This window comes from Montipora foliosa, chromosome 8 (genome assembly GCF_036669935.1).
Source record: "Montipora foliosa isolate CH-2021 chromosome 8, ASM3666993v2, whole genome shotgun sequence".
NCBI classification, from domain to species: domain Eukaryota; kingdom Metazoa; phylum Cnidaria; class Anthozoa; order Scleractinia; family Acroporidae; genus Montipora; species Montipora foliosa.
The window spans coordinates 37,455,159-37,467,658 of NC_090876.1; the positions used below are offsets into that span (position 1 = coordinate 37,455,159).

At 40.0% G+C, this 12,500-nt stretch overlaps 1 protein-coding gene and 1 pseudogene across 1 annotated transcript in view; both read right to left on the bottom strand.

Annotated features, from left to right (window-relative positions):
* Positions 1 to 2,981, bottom strand: part of LOC137968771 (uncharacterized) — a 12,313-nt gene extending 9,332 nt beyond the window's left edge. Inside the window, exons 1-2 of the mRNA XM_068815263.1 lie at positions 2,764 to 2,981; positions 1,660 to 1,849 (exon numbers count right to left, since the gene is read on the bottom strand). Of these exons, the coding sequence (XP_068671364.1) occupies positions 1,660 to 1,849; positions 2,764 to 2,981 (408 nt within the window). The remainder of the gene's footprint in view (positions 1 to 1,659; positions 1,850 to 2,763) is intronic.
* A 5,692-nt stretch (positions 2,982 to 8,673) lies between these two features.
* LOC137968772 (myosin heavy chain, clone 203-like) overlaps positions 8,674 to 12,500 on the bottom strand; it is a 32,636-nt pseudogene continuing 28,809 nt past the window's right edge.

The window sequence follows — 12,500 nt, forward strand, 5'->3', positions numbered from 1 at the left end:
ATTTAATCGCTAAAATACAGGATTTTTGGATTTTAGTCAGTACCAATATTTTATTGATCCAGTTGGGAATGGTTTTCTTTGTCTCATTTTCCTGCAATTTGATTGGTTGCCTTAACCAAGCCCTGGAATCTGATTGGTTGTTTTGTTTTTGGGCTATCAGTCTTGCTTGAATGGACTTCTCAGACGAAAGCGTTGCGTGAGGCGACCCCTTTTATAGCGCGTCTTTGTGTTAAAGCTCCTCAATGTTCCCCACTGATAGACTATTTGAATGATGGCGGAATTTACTTCCACGACCATAAGTGCCGAAAGATCACCCTAGTTTATGGAACAAACTTTTGCGTTTTAAACGAAGCATGATAAAGCAGTCAAGGCTTTGCAAAAAACCTTAGAAAAAAAAAAGAAAATCCGTCGTTGTAATTTCATGAATTTCATACATCTTCCAGCATAGACCAGAATACTTCCTGAGGCTACTATTGTCAGGCAAATTATCACCAATTGTCTCTTTGTTCCCAGGGGCCCTTTTCTTGAGAGTTTCACTCCGAAAGAGCCATTCACTAAATTGGCATACAACTGTTTTCAGGGGAGACCCTGTAGCCAATGAAAATAGCAGTCTGGAATAGGCACAGCATTACTCGTTGAGAGGACTGGTCTTTTAATGAGTTTTCAAAATAAAGAAACAGAAAAAGGATTGTGGCGTTTGACGATTTAAAAACACTTTGATTTTAAGATACAGAGGGAATTGTCCCACCCGAGAATTTAAAGGATGTTCGAGAAAAGGGATGTAGGAGAGCAGAAACCTATAAATGATAGAGCCTTTGGTTGTAAAATGACGCCATTTAACAAATAGATTCCATGCTGCCGTGCGTCTGTTCAGTAGTAGGGGGCTTAAGCAGGAGAAGTTTTTGAGCCACCGATGTTTACCGCCAGGACAGCGGGCTCTCTCAGATTTTTAAACTGATTGTCTCTAATTCGCTATTTTCACAAATCCCACAGAACAGTTCATTTTGGGGAGTTTTCCATTAAAACAATGGATATCTAGTGCAAATTAAGCATGATACAGTACCAAGAGTAAATGATTTGTATTGCTTTTGTTTCAATGAACCCCCCCCCCCCCCCCTCCCCCAAAGCGTATTGCATTATGGGAATGGCAAAGTAGCGAATAGTCAAAAGATACTTAGCAGTATAAATATGGTAGTGTCAAGACAAATTAAAATGTGGCAAGAACAAAAAAGTGGCGGCACCGAAGTTCTTAAAACATTTTGACGTCTTCTGTGATTTATTAGGGAGCTTAAGCACGATCGTTTTTGAGACGCGGACGGCAACCGGAAAAGAACATTTCGCGTTCCAGGACAGTGGTTTCTCCCACATTTTTACACTAATCATCTCTAATGGAGAAAAGGTACTTGGCAATGTAAATGTGGTTGTGTAAAGACAACTTAAAAGAGAAAACAGCTCACTTCCGGTTGCCGTCCGCGTCTCAAAAACGCGCGTGCTTAAGCTCACTAATTACTGAATAGACGCACGGCAACATGGAATTTATATGATAAAGAATGATGATGCTATAGATCATAGGTGAGAACCAATCAAAATGCGTGCATTATTAAGCTTATAATATAATATGCAAATAGCCCACAGGGACAGAGATTTTCGGCCTACTACCTTTGCTCCCGCGAACACGGCCTGTCTCCCTCCTTCCAATTTAAATTCGATATTCAAGATAAGAGGGGTGCCAAGTTCATCCAGTCCGGGTTGTGCATCACTGGGTATCTCCAACACAACACAGTCTCTTTGAATACTCTGTACATGGACACCTCCTAGGGTACTGTACAACTCTGTGGCCTCGGCAAACCTTGAGATGAAAAAACTTGCATGTCAATCCGCTGCGCATCAGGTCAACCTAATCTGCTATGCAATTCATTACATCTAAAAACGAGCCCTGGATCCTTCGAGACAATTCCTTCTCAGTTTCTGCTTATGGAGGAAAGAGAGAAACTTATGCTCGTAAATGGACAATCCTACTATTATTAGCAAACATCCACAGGGACCTTAAGCCCGAGTTCAACCGTGTCAACTTGGCTGTAGAAGTTTGCTGATCAAAGTCGTTTCCACCTGTGAATAGCTTATCTACTGTTTGGGAAATAAATTGGTATAAACGAAGCTGTCGACAGAAAAATCGTCTAGTACTCGCGTTCCTCCACGAAACCTCAAATTTGAGAATTGTACATCGTTTATCAGAGGCCTACAAACAAATTTTAGAGAAATGTAAAACGCACCTTCCCCCAGATCCCGGTTGTGTCATCTTGCCGAATTTAATCGGGATTACTTTATGTTGTTGTTGCCGAAATAATCTGAGGTATTGTTACCCTTTTTGAGACGTTGACATCGTTATTAGGATTTTGTCATCATGGTGAGGTAAAATGAAAATGTATAAAATGTAACTCGGAGAACTCTGAACCAAAATGGATTTTCTTAGGCCTATACTATCAACACTCATGGCGCAAACTCAATTTCCACCCAATGCAAGCCTCTGTGTGCCACAATGTCATACCCTGCCACTTCATTAAACGGGGTTCACATTTTGCTCAGCGACAACAACACAATGAAAAGAAAATTAAAAACTATTTAAAAACAAAACAAAAGGAGGCATGACTCTCACACAAAAATTGAAAAATAATGTTAATAAGCAGTAGCAACGCCAGGAAAAAACAAAAACTACGTAATAATAATAATAATAATAATAATAATAACAACAACAACAACAACCGTGACAACAACAACAAATTGTTCACCATTGTCTGATAGCCCCCTCGAGTTGTTGGTTTTTTTTGTTTCATGGCTTGCTGTTTTATGAAGTCTTGCGTTGTCTCATTGGCAAAGTCCTGAAGGCGGCTGATTTCATCCTGTAACAAAGCTTTGCAGTGTTCAAGACTTGAGATGGATGTTTTACATTCCTCAATGACTACGGCTGTTTCTTGCTGCATGCAAAAAAGACAGACACCGTTATCGTTATAACCAGTACATGATGCAAATATAGGAAATCGTATGAACGCGAGTGCATTTCGGGATGTTTTGAAAGTTCTCAAAATTGCACGATTCGTAATTGGGACTTTTTAAACTGAGATCTGCGACGCGGTGCGACGCGGTCGTCAACGAGAACCGGGGCCACAAAACAAGGCAGTGTGGCCCAGTGGTTAGGGCGCTTGCCTTGAGATCCGGAGATCCCGGGTTCAAGACCCGCTCTGACCACTCGTTGAATTTGTTCCTGGTTGTCCCTGGTTCAACTTCCCAGCTGCACTTGTAAATAGCCAACTGGTTTGCCTCCGGCCAGTTGGGATTCTTAACAGTTGTAGCTGTTGTGTTCTGTTGTTTCGTTGATTGTGTTTCATTGGCTCTGAAAAGCCCCTATGGGGAGCGGTCAATTAAGTATGTATTGTATTGTATTGTATTGTATAAGAATATCATAAGTTACAAGAGGAAAAATAATCGGGCTTCACCAGGGTTTTCATTTGAGGCCGGAGGCCGGACGTTTCGTCCGGTCGTTTGCCATTCCACGTCCAGTACTTTGAGATCAATATTGGCGATTTTTTTTTTTTACTACTGTATTATATATTTTTCTTACTAAGGCATCTCATGAACATACTGACTAGAGGATAACAGAATAATCAATTACATTCTTCAAAACGGCCATATAACTCTTTTTTCTTTGCTTATTGAGCGGCGGGATATTTATTGGTCTGTGACACAGACAGTGATGATTCAGCTTTTGGCTCGGACCTTGATGAATAGACTACACTCTTGATGAATGGACTACAACCCAAGTTACCAAACACCTTTTTTGAAAATCAAATAAATTCGCAATGATAAGACAATGAAAATTCTGTTGTTGCCATTCTCCCTCCCCCTCCCCCTACCAACTGACCATTTTCATTCAGTAATTTACTTTTTAAAGAGAATTTTAGTGAGCGCCAGCATTGCCTAGGAAACTGTTTCCTTGGTTCCAGAAACGCTGGAAATGGCGTTTCTGAGTATTCTATTTTAAAAATTTCCTGGGGGAGCATGCCCCAGACCCCACTAGGCGCTTGCGCCTTCCGCGCTCGCGAGGCGCCTTACGGCGCCAAGAAAACATTCACGTCCGGTGCTTTCCGAAGTATGTCCGCTACTTTACAAAACAGTTGAAAACCCTGGGGCTTCACGTATTTTAGCACACGTGCTTGCTGTACTCTGCACAACAACGAAGTGAAATCACCAACTTATAGGTTTTTACGACAACGTGAACGTACAAATACAAACCTTTCACTCTATATGTAATTTTTAACTCTGAAACTGCTCGTACCAAGTTGTTTTTAGGATACTTCGCCCACACTGTAAAACGTTGAGCGAAATGGAGTCATCACAAAAGACATAAGACTGAGCAGAGTTATATTTTGAGGTGACGTTTTTGTCGGCGTCGCCGTCGTACGTAGTCTCTATATTAACTTTCTTAAACAACGCGAGTCTGCTATCGAGACAACTAACAAAACATCGCCAGGCAAGTCTTTGTTTGATACAGGTGCCTTCTTACATTCGCTCACTGTTTCGCTTTCAACTCCTTCAGCAAGTCTTCATTTTTCTGAGGACAACAAAAAAGAAACGAGAAAAAGCCCCGAAGGTTAGCTTGAATGATGTGAGCTGTATCTTAACTATTGAAAACTTTCTCATTACGGTATGCTAGGTAAACTCCAAGCAAGCCAAAATCGCTCAAGTGAAGTGATTAGCCTCAAAAAATCCACGTGGTCAAATTTTTTGTATCCAATCATGACAGCTAAAAGTTAACACCATTCATGCACTTGTAAATCGACTTGTAAGAGTTCATTTTCCCCGCGCATTGGCTCTTGTGCGTTATGATTGGCTCGTTTGGCTGTCTCTGTCTCAGACTGCTACTTAAGGACCCCCCGGTGCCTACCTATTGTTATTGCGCAATACGTTCTGCGCATCTCACAGATTAGCTCGGCATTTCCTATCCGCTGATTGCTCACTAATACAGGGATATTTTTGCGCGGTTTAAAAATATGCGGAGAAAGTAGATCTTAGTAAGTACTCTTGGTATTCAAAAAGAAAATGGGGGTAACCATGCATCATTTTGAGAGATAATTAAGGTTTCAACTCGCTGAGAGAGACACGCCATCCATTGCTTTGTATTTTAACAGCTTTTTACAAATATTATTCATGAATTACCTTTGAAAAATGCAGTTGGTTTACCGCCGATTTTCTTTTCGGATTTCAATAACACTTGCTAAGATCTACATTTCCTGCATAATCACACACCGGAGGCGCAAAACTACACTTTAGGATTTATTGACGGGTTTTTTTTTGAAGATGGGCACGTCCTGAGGTCGGCACCGTCCGTAAGAGACGTGAATTTATAGAAAATGACTAGGGCAGTAGTCGGGAAATAGGTTCGGAGCTTTACGGAAATTCGAATATTCCCGAGAGTCATCCGTGCTAAAAATAAAATAAATATCGTTCTTCCTAATTAAAATTACTTTGGCTTGAGATTTTCAGCACTACAATGAAAACCACGGTCTAGCATCGCAGTCTCACATTGTTTAATGACACCGAAACGCCACGAAAGCAAACTAAACAATAATATACAATTACATGCGTCTGTTTTCCACAAAGAGACATAATTTGTGTGCCTGAAGAACACGCACTCCTTAGTAATTCGTTTCTAGTAGCTCACAATGGGGACAAAATTCCTTAAGACGGTAAAAAAAAACACAACAACAACGAAAATACGGAAAAAAAACGTTTATATGTAAACCGAGCGATAACAATATTGTTACCAAAAGCATACTGTTACAAAGACACTTTAGGACGAACAGTACAGAAAATCAACATTAAGGGGGCCGGAGGAGTGAAATAGATTGATCCACATCATCAGTCGCAAAGTGTCCCTGTAATTTAACCTACATTGTAGGGGTAACCATCCCTATGCCCACGAGAAAATAACTTTTTTTTTTTCCTCGGGAGTGGGGTGGGTACGGCTCCACGAACGCTACGTTTCTAGCAAGAAAAGATGTTCCAGTTTCATAATTAGTTTAAGATAACTTTACTCGAAGGTGTAACATTTTTTGACGCAGAGGGCCTCACTTCTCACAATCTGACTTTTTCAAAAAAGTAGGAAGTCTTTAGAGGAGAAATTCCACATTTTGAGGCATTGAGATAATTCTCTGCAGTTTTCTTGAGATGTTATGTTGCTTTGAAAACCTTTTTTAAAAGCCACGGTTAATTAAAGTTGGGAACAGGGTAAGCTAAAATTCATAAGAAAATAATTGCCAAATTTGTTATTGTTCAATTGAAAATCGATGTTTGTACATTGAATGCAAAGAACGCGCTATCGTTTGTACAAGCGCATTAATGTTTGTCTTGTTCTCACTAACGCCGTCCAGGAATGCTAATGAACTTCAAACAGTGTAACGAAGATGTTAATGAATGGTTTATACACTTTCATGTTTCTCTATTGATTTTCAAGATGATGTTAATGACTTGAATGTTAGCGCAAATGAAAGTATATTTTCCCTTTTGTATGCCGAATGACGCATAAGAATGCCTAAGAATGTTATTGAATGTTAACAAAAATGCAAAAATCGTTATTGAATCTGAGTTACGTGCAATTGTTCGTTTTTTCTCGCTCATGAATGTATCTTCGCGCTATTGGTCGTCATTTCACGCAATGAATGTGTATTTTCGCGTAATGAACAGCAAAAGCAAATACTTATGACGTCAACACAAATTTGATTTCATTCTCCCACCTTTTGCTCGGTTATGGACCACATCATGTGCCAATCAAAGAGCATTTTTAAGGAGGGGGGGGGGGCAGAGGTTGTGAAGCAGACTATGATTGGGACAAATGACGAAAATTATTCCAGGGAAAGAGTTTGCCTTTATGCACGAATGATTTGCAAGGAAGAGTCGCGTTTAGAACACGAGGGCTACTGACTTGGGCTCTTCACTTGTCGTATAACAAGCAGAATTATCAATATTAAGTGAATAAATCACTATCCAGCGGATAAATTATGGTAGCACTTGAATATTTATTTGTGATTGATTTAGTGGAATGTGTGACCGACCTTTCAACAATCCATGGCTGATTGATAATTGGAAGGGCGGAATTTGTTCGGACTCGAAAAACAATCAGTTACAAAACTCCAATGGCTGGCTTTGATAGGCTAGTCTTTTAAGGTGTTTTAAGATAACAAATGGCAAAATGATTGTGGAGTTTGAAAACCATTCGGCCCTCAAGATACAGAGCAAATTGTGACCCCGAGAAAAGCCCAGACTTCCGCGAAACCTGCCTCTAAACACTTCAGAACAATGAGCCTGTGTTAGTTCTAAATGCATTCCAATAACCATTGCTGGGGGAAAAGAATACAAGCTTTTGATTTATTTCATTTTGTTAACTTTTATTTCATTTTGTTAACTTTATTTCATCAATGCTAAAATTATTTCGCTGATCAAGAATACGCTCAAACGATTTTATTTTCGTGACCAATGCAAAACAGGCAAAGTTTCAAACCCTCAAGGCTCAATTGATTCAAATTTCAAGGGATGTCAACAGCTATTTTCATACACGTCAATCTGTTTGACCTAACGCCCGAATTCCTGTTTCTCTTTGGTTGGAAGCAAATGTTCGCTGGGTAAAAATTTTGTCGGGCGAAAGACTGTGCTGGCGCTTCCATGGCAAAACTCTCAACTCTTGACAACTTTTGAATCATCTTCGCCTCATTGCGGATTGTTTAGACACCAAGAGAAAATCTGTTGCATCGCTGTAAAATTTGCATCTCGTTGCTTCAAAAGCAACAAGCGGAACGGTTGTTTCGATTAAATAATTCAATTTAGATACAAAATATCAAGAGTATATTTTTTATAGATATTTAGAATACTGCCTGAGAGGCTGGAAGTTTTACTATTTTTCTTTAATTTTTCAGTTCGACAAATTTGCGTTCAATTCTTGGTGACAGTTTAATTAATTCGTCTCGAATTTCCAATTTTTTGGCTCGAGTTTCCTCAAACTGGCAAACGTTTAAGTTAACTGTATAATGAGGTACTAGGGCTAATATTTATATTTTTCCTACTTTTTATAAGACGGTCGAACAACACGACAATTGCTACAACCCTGTAGGCGGCTTTTACCACCCCGTCCCCCAGAAATTTTTTTAATCGACCGAAGTTTCAGGACAATTTTCAACAGTATTACCAAAAAGGGAAATGCGTGTTATTAACTTTCCATTGTGGCCTATATCGTTACAATGGTATCAACTGACAGCTGTCCGGGCAGATTTTTTCATTTGGAAGTTACTGCTTACCATTAGTCCCAGCAAGCCGATATTCCAACGGAGTTTTCGTTTGTACATGAGCTTGTGTTCAGATCAGTAAAAATAATACGCTTCCAGAAGTCTACAAATAATATAAAATACGGTCAATAATTTTATTGTATGCAGAGGAAGAAATGAACGTTAAATTACGTGTAACAAAAAAAAAATTCATCGTTGTAAATAATATTGTCAATCGAGAAAGATAAACGAGGTTTGTAAAAACTTGATGAGCTTTCAAGCATTAAAAACCGTTTTTGTAAAAAGTGTGACTTGTCTTCATCTTACTATAATTCTTTGTCGAAAGGATAAGGGTTTACTTTCACTGAATACTGAAAGCTCTTGGAGGTTCGTAATCCAGGCTGTTGATGCTTCTGGTTGCTCCGCTGCCCTATAATGGAAAAATTCACTTTATTTAACTCCACGTGTACACACTTCAGGTTTGGTGTTCATCTTTTTCAGCACTTGGACTTCTTTCATTTGACGGTCGGCTGTTATCCGAATGTTCTTCAAACTTAAAAGGCTAAAATTTCGTGGAAACGTTTTTGATTGCTTAATAAACTGAAAGATAAGTTTCCAGTAATTCAGGATTCCCTTAATCAGGCTTTGAACAACTGGGCCCGGCAGATGATATGCGAGACGGCTCGCGCTGTATGGTCCTTATCAGAGAACTGACTCATAACGACCTCAAAATAGCCAGCGCATTAAGTGGGTGGGGTCAGTGACCAGTCACATCATTACAAAATCAAGCGTTCCATTTGTCGTAGCTAGATAATATTTCGGTTGCCAGCTGCTTGGTGGCGAATTTTTGTAACTGCGAGATGACCGCAACCATTTTCTCGGATTTGCCTAGGCCAAAAAAGATCAGAATTTAGATATTTATATTATCATCCAGTTGATGTCAAATGTCAGTGCTTTCTCTCCTCAACCCGAGCACAACCATACTCGTTCCTGTGGGTACGGACCATAACCTGTAAAGACAAATTCTGGGCGATAATGTTTAGCACGCCTCGTCGTGCTTCAACACTCGACGGAGGGATATCTGTAACTGCAAGAGGACTGCTAGCCTCCCTGGCAGACGTATTTCCCGTTGTCCTTTCTCCCCACCGAAAAGTAGTTACTTCTTGGTGGACAGAAACGATAACCAGAAACACGTCTGCGTAGCATGATGAAGGACTGCTGGATGAAACGAGTCATGAATTCATGATTGCCAGTATTTTAGAAATACAGATAGGTTTTCCGTTCAGACGAATTATCCATGGTAGTTGTAGGTTCATCGCAGTTTTTTCCCCAAACAAGTTCCTGTCGATGACCCGTGTCTCCTATAAATTTGACTAATGTGTGCTAACAAATCATGCCTAACCTGAAGCTGTTGTATCCCTCTGTGGTCAGAGCTTCCTTCCACTGTCAAGTAGTTGAACCTGTCCTAGACCATGGCTGTACATGGGATCCACCTTCAAAGTACATACCACTTTACCGCTCTTTCCAACATCACTCGGATGCGACCGTGATTTGGTTCCCAGTCAATCGCGTAACTGTAATAGAATTAGCAGTAAGTTGGACCCAAAACCGTGATGTGAGGGGCATAGGTCTATTCTCGATTATACGTCACAACCTGCTTTGCATTCCTGTTTTCAAAGAAATTTTGCATTGCAAATCAGTTTTTGGCGTAAAATCGAGAATGTTTTTTCGAGCCATGTTTTTCGACGAAAACAAAAGGAAGCATTTGCGTAATAATAGAGTTAAATTCCCGGAGGATTTGGTCGGGGCACCAACATGGCCGCCTTTTCTTTGTTTGGGGCACCAACGTGGCGGTCGTGACGTCATGTGAAAACTGAGAATTGTAAGAATAAACAATAGGGGAGCTCCGCTTTCAGGCTTGGCTAAATCTATTTATCAAAAACTTGATCATTGGATAATGCATTTCTAGTGTTTTGATTGGCTTAGCCATCATTGTATATTTAACAATTATTCCATAAGCGCGCGTTGGATATGAGATGGTAAATAGCCAACGAGGCGCGTAGCGCCGAGTTGGCTATAACCAGTCTCATATCCAACAAGCGCGAATGGAATAATTGTTTTATTAAATTCCTTCAACTCCAAAAATTTGGAAGTACTAAATACGAGCGGGAAAAGCGAGCAAATCCGAGCGAAATCGAAAAAAACTTGATGAGAACTGATGCGATGTTGTGTAATACCTTGTTGTCAGACAGACGCAGGCTCATCACAAAAACGTTTCTTGCCTTTTCGCGTACTTCTAAACGTCGGAATTGATCCAAACTTTCCACAAAAAAGTTTTTTTTCTCCTTTTTGGCTTTATTCAAAGAGAAATTTGGCATTCCGACGAAAACATTTTTAGTTTAGCAACGCTTAACGCAATCATTTACCATATAAGGTCAAACCAAGGTATATGAGCTGATAACCGAGATTGAGTGAACCAATCAGAGCACGCGAAATGCATTATCCGAGGTTGAGAATTTAATAAAAGCGAATATACTTTATTATTCCAAAATTACAACATTTTACCATATTTGGTCAAGAGAACCCGCAAAGTATGAGACGGTAATACACTGAAGTGTCCCGGTTTGACCGGTTTAGAACAGAGCATATACGGACGGAACGGGAATTTTTCAATGAAGGAAATTGTTTTCATCACTATGCAAAGCCTGAGAATTAAGCCTGTCATCGCTTGGCACTCGTCTTTCGTTTAGCCAATCAAGTAAAGGACATTTAGCTGGCTTTTTGTGCTGTTTACATCGTTCGCACTCCCCTGAAGAAAAGATTATGCTTTTTTTTTTAACACTCCTACCAAATGAAATTGAAGGAAAATAACACCTTTTATGTAGTAGAATAATAAATCTCTTATTCCATGGTTAAACATATAATTCTCGCGGACATTTTGCGCATTGCTTGTATTTTTCCACGCCCCTGCAGGGCTCGGAAAAATACTACGCAACTCGCAAAATATCCGCGCGTATTATATTTGAATCCACGAATAAGATGTATATATTCTACAAACATCATCAATTGTAGGCATCAGTTTCTTGTATTTACAAAATAAAGTAGGGAAGATTTATCTGTAATTAACGAGCGTTTTAATAAAACAATTATTCCACTCGCGCTTGTTGGATATGAGATGTTTATAGCCAACTCGGCGCTACGGGCCTCGTTGGCTATCTATCATGTCATATCCAAACGTGCGCTCATGGAATAATTGTTAAATAAGGTAACGGTAAAGTCTCTGCTTACGAGCCAGAAGGCCCATCAGGCCGGCGCTTATCTCCGGTTTCCGTAGCATGAAGCGACTAGGAGTATTTCTTCTCCCCCCCCCCCCCCCCCCCGGATGGGATGCTAGTCCATCGCAGGGTTACCCCCAGCATTTCGCCGGTACCCATTTATACACCTGGGTGGAGAGAGGCACCGTGAGAGTAAAGTGTCATGCCCAAGAACACAACACAATGTCCCCAGCCAGGACCCGAAACCGGACCACTCGATCCGGAGTCGAGCACTCTAACCATGAGGTTACATTCGAATCACATTCAAAGTTGTAGTTTAAATCACCGCGCCTCATACAACACTCTTATCGACAACGATATTCGTCATCACAATGGTCAAAATTTGTTGTGGACTCACTCGGCTCTGCCTCGTGAGTCCAAAACAATTTGACCACTATGATGACGAATATCGTTGTCGATAAGAGTACAGACAACGCTGAACCATTTTCGATTTGTTAATTAGCTTTTTTATTGTGCCTTTTCTCCTATAATCATAAAAATTACATTTCCTCGGTTGAGATTGGTTTAAAAAACTCCTGTTTTTCTCTAATTCACTTGCCAAGTTGTTATCAGGCAGTTTGTTTTGGGACAGTTCAATAAGTCAATCACATTCAAAGTTGCAGTTTAAATCAACCAATCACATTCAAAGTTGTAGTTTAAATCAACCAATCACAACTCTGTTTTCAATCACCATATAAACAGTGTACAGACTCCTAAATTGGGGCTTTCTTTATTTCTTTCAGCACGGCATTAACAATTTACGCTTCCGTCGTTTAATGTAAATTTTCCCTTTCTTTCATAACGTGGCTCTTCTCCTTTCCTCAGAAATTGTAAATTTTATGATTAATTGGTAAGACTCGTGATAGAGCGATTT